The sequence below is a fragment of the Eubalaena glacialis genome, chromosome 4 (genome assembly GCF_028564815.1).
Source record: "Eubalaena glacialis isolate mEubGla1 chromosome 4, mEubGla1.1.hap2.+ XY, whole genome shotgun sequence".
NCBI lineage: Eukaryota > Metazoa > Chordata > Mammalia > Artiodactyla > Balaenidae > Eubalaena > Eubalaena glacialis.
In genome coordinates, this window is record NC_083719.1 from 120848793 (window position 1) to 120857151 (window position 8359).

Below are 8359 nucleotides of genomic sequence, written 5' to 3' on the forward strand. Positions count from 1 at the left end.
CCACGTTCTAAAGAAGCCTGCTGTAGTTTCCCCAGCAGAAGTGAAAGTGATTAGCGGGCGACTCAGATGTCTGCACAGGCACAGGAATGAGGGGGAGAGGGGGCAAGACAAGAGGAAGAGGGGACTTTTGGAGGGGCTGAGAGCAAATCCCCACACACGTTCTGACCACCCAGTGGAAAGAAATGAAATCCTGTGTTCCAGGGCAATATTGCCATTGATGATAATTCTCTGTCATCCAGCAGGTGCCAGGAAAGAAACCTTCATTTTGATTTTTATACATTCATTTTAACAACTGGGACTTCCTCATTTGCCTGAGGAGGAGGTATACAAGGGTGCACAATTTATAGTTAATTTGAAGATGAATAAAATATTAGCATATCTTTTGTTGCCCCTAAAACACAAAACCTAAATTAGCACAGTGCCCTGATTGCCATCCCCGCACACGCATTTAGATTGTAAATGAGCTCCATTTCAAGCACATTTGTAACGGTTGAGAAAGTGAGGGACCAATTATGTGGCCGTATTGATACTAATGATGGTGACGTCCAGAGAACTGTCCCAGCCTAAGAACACCCACAGTGCAACCAACAATCATGGCTTCAGTCCCAATCAGAAGGTTTTCATTCAGTCCTAATCATAGTGGAATCTGTCAAATGGATTTGTTTCCAGAAAGCTTGCTCGACACAGGTCAAATGGCAGAAGTTGCAAAAATGTCATTGTTTTACATAAAATATCTGCAGAAATTACACCTAGAAACGGTTGCCCTTTTATCCCATTAACTGGCATATACAAAGTAACAGCCAGGTCAAATGGTTACCATGGTGGCAACCATCATTTTATGGTACATTTGTAATTGTTCTAAAACAATTAATATGAAATAAAAGTTACCAGAATTAAGAGGTGATGTTTTGCTCAAGAAGGGGAAAAGATGAACAATTCATTAAGAGCCTAAGAAGAAACTGGTTCTAAGAAACGTGTTATTGTATTTGTTGAAAGAATATTGTCAAGGTCTTTATCCATATTATGTGGGTCCACAGAACATAGCTTCTTTAGATTTTAGTCTTAGCTTCCATGATACTGCTAGTTTATTTTAACCTTATAGAAACTGTAGGTTTTTATACATTATCATATTTTCTTCTTTGCTTTGGTTGGTAGGGAGCTCAAAACCAAACTTATAGACTATCTCTAATGACTCTGCAGAACTTCATGTTTGCATTTGTTTTTCTTTCTTTTGCTGAGGGAGGTGAGTGGTTGTGTATTAATTTTATCCTTCACTTTATTTTCTTATCAATATTTTCTCTTCACTCTGTTTCCTTCACTTGTTTCTTTTCTGCTTTTCTATTATATACATTCTTAAAAGCTATCATACAAGGATATGGAGCATGAATATATAAATAAATCTGGTCTCAAGGTGATAAATTTAACACATCCAAATCATCATCCTGGTGCTACTATTTATCCTATCTTGCTATCTTTTTAGAACAATAAATTTAGAATGCTGTCCTCCTTCTTGAAGTTATAAAAACATTTTTCTGAATTAGCATATACTGAACTTAGGTTTTCCTCTTAGTCTTTTAAATTTTGTTCTCTCTTTGTTTATCCTTTGCCTCAAAATAAATTAATGTGAACTATTACCCTAAGTTCTATTAGTCATCAGCTTGGGGACATACTGCTGCTACACTGGCTACACTTATTTTTTTTAAATTGTTCCAAGAGGGGTGATGAATCTATCCTGAGCCATCACATTCATTTACTCTGTCTGCCCAGTGGCTGTCTCCTTGCATTTACTTCTTTACTTTCCAACTCAACTTACCTATTTATTATTTGGCCATTTCATATTCTCTCTCTCCCTCTCTCTCTCAACAAACCACCCCCCCAACCTTTGCCTAGCTTTTCCCCTTTAGCTCTCTTTTTTTAAAAAATTGAAGTATAGTTGAGTTACAATGCTGTGTTAGTTTCAGGTGTACACCAAAGTGATTCAGTTATATATATATATACTCTTTTTCAGATTCTTTTCACTTATAGGTTATTACAAAATATTGAGTAGAGTTCCCTATGCTGTACAGTATGTCCTTGTTTGTTATCTATTTTATATATAGTAGTGTATATATATTAATCCCAAACTCCTAATTTATCCCTCCCCCTGTTCCCCATAATCATAAGTTTGTTTTCTATGTCTGTGGGTCTATTTCTGTTTTGTACATAAGTTTATTTGTATCATTTTTTTTTTTTTTTTAGATTCCACATATAAGCAATATCATATGACATTTGTCTTTCTCTGTCTGGCTTACTTCACTTAGTATGATAATCTCTAGGTCCATCCATGCTGCTGTAAATGGCATTATTTCATTCTTTTTTATGGCTGAGTAATATTCCATTGTATATATGTACCACATCTTCTTGATCTATTCCTTTGTTGATGGACATTTAGTTTGCTTCCTTGTCCTGGCTATTGTAAACAGTGCTGCAATGAACATGGGGGTGCATGTATCTTTTTGAATTATGGTCATATGGTAGTTCTATTTTTAGTTTTTTAAGGAACCTCCATACTGTTCTCCACAGTGGCTGTACCATCCCTTTATCTCTTTCCTCATCCATCCATCCATCCATCCATCCCCTCCTCCCTTCCTTCATCTCTCCCTCCCTCCTAAGTATGCTTCCCCAGTTAAAAAATAACAAAAGCTCATATACAATCAGGCCATGAAAACATAAATAAAATTCTAGAAACCATAGGAAAGGAAGAAGAAACATGTACAACAAAAATGTAGTTACAATGACAGTCAAACTCAGTCTGGACTCTGTAAACTCATATGAAAGGAAAATCAGAATAGATTCTGTAAGGCCTAATGGCAGACAACTTGTATTAACACATTGGCTGTAAATATAACTGGACCTGGGATGGGTGGAGGTAGAGAAGAAGAGGGTTGCGGTGGATGTTGAAGATTTATGTGACTATATAATGGAATGAAGGTAACGGGACCGTACTGAAATCATCCTGACTCCTCCCTTTCTTTCATACCTCACATGCAGTCCGTTAACAAATTCTCTTATTTCTAGTCTCAGTATATCAGAATCTGCCACATACTTCCTTCCCCAGTACTATCATGACACAAATCATCACCTCCTGCCTGGATTGGCATTGTCCCTTTTGGTGGGTCTGCCCTTGCCCTTGCCCTTCTTGCTGTTCTCCACCCAGCAGCCACTGTGATAGTGTGAAAATGCGGATCACAGCCCTCTGCTCAAGCATCCCCAGTGTCTTGTCTTTTCATCTCACTCACAGTTAGAGCCAAAGTCCTTCCAATGGCTACTCAGCCCTACAAGCTCTGGGCACCAACCTCTCTGAGCTCTCCCCCTCACTCACGGTGCCTCCGCCACTCAGCCCAAAGGTCTCTCCTCAGGTTAGTTCCCTTCTCCTGAAAGAAGCCTCAGATAAAGTCAGCCCTCGGTATCCGCAGGTTCCACATCTGTGGATTCAACCAACTGCCAATGGCAATTCGATCACTTTACGTAAGGGACTTGGGCATCCATGGATTTTGGTGTCCACCGGGGATACTAGAACCAAGGGACCATATACCTGTGTCTCACTCCTTACCTCTTTCAGGTCTTTGCTCAAGTGTTTTCTCATCAGAGAGCCCATCTGCCTCGGCTCCTTATCATCCTACTGAAAATTAAGGCTCCTTTACTACCCCTGCCCTTTCTAGCCCCTTGTTTCATTTTCACCGTAGCACTTATTACTTCCTAACACACCATATGTGATCATACCAATTTATTTATGGTCTATCTCTGCCCACCCTCCCACCCGAGTGCCAATTCTGTGAGGGCAGAGTTTTTAATCTGTGATGTTTATGCTGTATGCCCAACACCTAAAACAGTACCCAGTGGGTACTTAGCTCAATACATATTTGTTGAATGAATGGATGAAACTAAATACTCTGACAGCATTGGCACCAATTCTAAACAGCTAAGATAATATAGCAGAGTGCCATCCAAAATAAATTAATAGAATGAAGCAAGTTCCCCATTGCCAAAGTAAAATATAAAGTCAAAGCAATAACTGGGTCATTTGTAGAGACATGGATGGACCTAGAGACTGTCACACAGAGTGAAGTAAGTCAGAAAGAGAAAAACAAATATCATATATTAACGCATATATGTGGAATCTAGAAAAATGGTACAGATGAACCAGTTTGCAAGGCAGAAATAGACACGGATGTAGAGAACAAATGTATGGACACCAAGGGGGGGAAAGCGGGGGGCAGGGGGAGGCGGGGTTGTGGTGGGATGAATTGGGAGATTGGGATTGACATATATACACTAATATGTATAAAATAGATAACTAATAAGAACCTGCTGTATTAAAAAAATAAAATTCAAAATAAAAATAAAAACGGGCTTACAGAAAAAATAACTGGTTATTTAGGGCAAAGGGATTTTTTTTTTTTTTTTTTTTACCGTTAGAGGATCATAGAAGATCATAGGAGTGAAAGAAATCTGAGCTCTCACTCAGTCCTGCCTCCTGACAGCAAGAATGAGGGGCACATTTACATCAAGTGAAAGGGGATCTTTTCTGTGGTTAAGGGCATTTGGAGAAATACTATGGTTTTCCAGTCGTTCATAATTTTTCCTTTTGATGTTCAACCATTCACCATCCACTCCCCTTCTTAGGAAAGTCATATCTCGAACTTAAATCACACTCACTGAAATGAAAAGCCAACTGCAATTACATCCACCTCCCGCTTCTCTTTCTCTTTGACTAGCTGTTCCTGAACAGCAATAGAAAAAAGCACAACGTTTCTCAGGTATCTAAGGCACAAAATCAAAATTCTACCAAATAGTAATGAAGACTTTGGCCTTTTCCTAAGTTAAGTCATTTCCTTTGAAATACATTTTTCTATTATAGGTTGCAAACAGCTTTCCCTTTTAATTTTTCTTTTTAAAGTAGGAAGGAACTGCTAGCTCATTTGTTTTTTTGGTGTTTACACATTATAGGTTAAATTCTGTTATGACAATGTGTTAACGATTTAAAAAAATCACATGGGGTAAGATTTTCTGGTCTAGCAAAAGGCCCACTTTTGGCTATAGTATTATTTATGTTGGAAGTTGTTTGAAGTCAACTCAAACCAATAGCAAGTTTCCAGTGAAACAAAATGTGAGAGAAGGTATATTAGACTGGAAGTCAGGAGACTAGGCTGGAATCTGATTCTCATTCGGTTATGAACATGCTGTGTGAGCTTGAGGGAATTTACTCAACCTTACTGGGCTTCAGTTTTTCTTCCTGCAAAAGGAGAGCTTTAGATTTAAAGGAACTTTGTATTCCCTTTCATCCCTAGGATTTATGATTCTTTGTATAACTGAAATGAATTTAGCCTGAAGTTTTATATTTTGATTTCTCTTTCTGCCCTCCCTCCCCCACTTCCTCCTTTTCCCTCCCATCTATATATCCATTTACCCATCCATCCATCCATCCTCCATCTTTACTTATATTTTGATTCTCTTCTTTCTTTCCTTCTATTCTTTCTCCCTTTTTTACCTTTCCATTTTCTTTCAATAACGTTCTTTTCTACTTCTTTGTCTTTTTCTTTTCCTATTTCTTTCCTTTTCTTTTATTCTGTCCTTTCCTTTTCTCTTTGTTTATTTTCCCTCTCCCTCCTTTCCAGCTTTCTTTCATTCTTCTCTTTCTTAAATTCTTTCTCTCAGCAGCAAATCACTCAACATTTCAACAAATCCATAAATTAGCGGTAGTTTTATGGGCTGGCATTAACACCTATTCTGATCAACCAGGCATTGCAAACTGATGTGAGTGCTGATAGATAGTGTGGCTCAGGCCTTGCATGCAAAGTAGCCAAATCAGCACATGGCTATTATTTAATGATGCCAGAGACTAATAGGAAGTCTTCTGCAAATTGCCTCACAAATTATACAGTGGTTCCCTGCCTTTTCGTTATTGCATGAAATAGATTTGTGAAACTAGGCTTAACATCCAAATTCTTTCTCTGTTATAGGAAGTATCAAAGCTACCTTTTTAAACATAAAAATGAAAAAATAAATTTTTACAGAAAATGCCATAAACAAAGAAAGTATAAATGACAAACTTGGGAGATACAGTATAATGACAGTCAAAAGGTCTAATTTCCATAACATATAAAATGTTCTTGCAAATTATTTATATATACACACATATGTTTCAATACAAAATGGCAAATTTTACGGATAATTCACACAGAAGGAAATAAAAATGGCCAACAGACATAGGACGCTCAACCTCAAGAGTTAAAGAAATTCAGTTTGAAAGGTCATTTTTTCGAAAGAAAATTTATTATTTTTAACAAAGTGTAATGCTTTAAATTAGCCTGAAGAATAATATTAGTATACATTTTATCAACTTTGTTTTTAAAGGAATATAAAACTATTTATTGACCACTGTTCACCAGTATTTACAATAGAGTAAACAATATATAGTTGAATAATATTCTGATTACTACAAAGTTATTGTTTTTCCTGGCTTCTGCTGAACCAGTAACCCCAAATACTGAGAAGACTGAGCCTACATGTAAGGAATGGGTTGGGGTAAAGTTTGAAAAAACATGCAGGTCAAGTTTAGATTAGAAAAGTTTGTTCACTCATTTATTCCTGCAGATCCTAAATTGCCAACATCTCTAACCATCTGATTAGGTTTCCATTAACAAGTCTGAGACATTCCATGTATCACAGTCTTTCAGTAAACACAGCACGGGGATTTCAACTTCTTATAAAAGAATGGTTTGCCAAAAGGACGCTTTAAATGTCCATTTAACTAAGTCTTGCTTAGCTAATTAAAACATACCAGAATTTTTCTAGTTTTTTCATTTGGGTTGACAGAGATAAAATTTTCCTTTCAGGGGTTTTACATATAAAACTGCATTTATATGATGGTAGATATGGATGCAGATTCTGATGGGGCTGCTTTAAAAAATTATCCAATTTAAATTGTTTACATTAATTTGTCTAATTAATTACAAAATTATTTAATTTGAAAGGTTAAGACTTAAATTTTCAATTTAAGTTGAAGTGATTTCTTATATTGCTCAAAATGACAGAATCCCAGAAACATGGGCTTATCCATGGTTGTGAAAGGCTGGTTTTGTTTTGGTAAATGTATTTAAACAATAACCAAAAAAACCCCCAAACCATTTACATATGTATTTTATGTATACACATACAAAAAACCCAGAATGGTCCTTAGGCATATATGAGTTAAATGCAAATTCTAAACTCTGATTAAGTAATGACTATGGAGGTTTTCCCCAACATTTAGAAAAGCTGTTCTCTAATGCAGAGGAAATAATATACCATAGTATCAAATGTTCTTTTCTGTTAAAGGAAGCAACTACAGAAAGCTTTATCTGTTCAAAGTAACCAGTGCTACAGATGCAAAAAAAGCAAAAACAAAACCCCCAAAAAACCCCCCCAAAACCCAACAACTTCCCCAATACTACTTCAAAACGAACATATCAAACTTGATTTTCATTAGAATGTACTTATTTCTTCACACTAATAAATCAAAAAAACAAGACCCAGATTTTATATATATATATAAATATATATAAAAAGCAATGCAAACAATTATTGAGCTTCATCTTCTGGACAAGAATGCCAAGTTAATCTCTCTTCATAAAAAGCAATTACAATTTGAGGACACTTCATATTTGCCTCTTTTGCCAGCACCAAGTCTACCTCATCTGAATCTTTCCATTTCACGAGAAACATGAATTCTCCACTGCTGTCTGTGGCACCAGTTATTCGCTCTGGGTCGAGACCTCTGGCTAAACCTCTTGGTTTGTCAGCAGCATCTCTTTTCTTCTTTGATTTGCTATCATCAGGTTCACTGTCAGATAAAGATTTTCTTTTTGTTCCATCTTTCTCTTTACCAGCTTTTTGAGAATTAAGAAATGCTTCAATTAACTCTGGACAATCTAAATTTTCTTCGGGTTCCCAAGTATTGTCTGCATCTGTAAATCCCTTCCACTTCAGGAAATACTCCACCTTCCCATTCACTACACGATGGTCCAGTACTTCTTCTACCACAAATTCTTCAGGTTCTGCCTCTTCGACTTTTTTACTCTTTCCATTCTGTTTCTTTCCCATTTTTTGCAATGTCCTTTTTATTGGAGGCCATTTTTTATTGCAGACTTGAAGAGCTATTATTCACTGCCTCTGAGCTGCTCCGGGTCCCGGGTCTGCCGCGTCTCTGGCCCTGCACGCCTCAAGCTCCAGCCACATCTGAGGCGGAGGGGGCTGGGGAGCTATTTTTCCTTAACTTTTTACATCTCGCCATGCACACCTTTTTTTTTTTAAATAACTTTATTTATTTATATTTTTG

At 36.9% G+C, this 8359-nt stretch overlaps 1 protein-coding gene across 1 annotated transcript; it reads right to left on the reverse strand.

The window, feature by feature from the left end:
- Positions 1-7602: 7602 nt before the first annotated feature.
- On the reverse strand, positions 7603-8130 carry LOC133090031 (chromobox protein homolog 3-like). The gene has a single exon (XM_061188280.1). The coding sequence runs from the start codon at positions 8122-8124 to the stop codon at positions 7603-7605; it is 522 nt and encodes a 173-aa protein (XP_061044263.1). The 5' UTR covers positions 8125-8130.
- Positions 8131-8359: the final 229 nt, after the last annotated feature.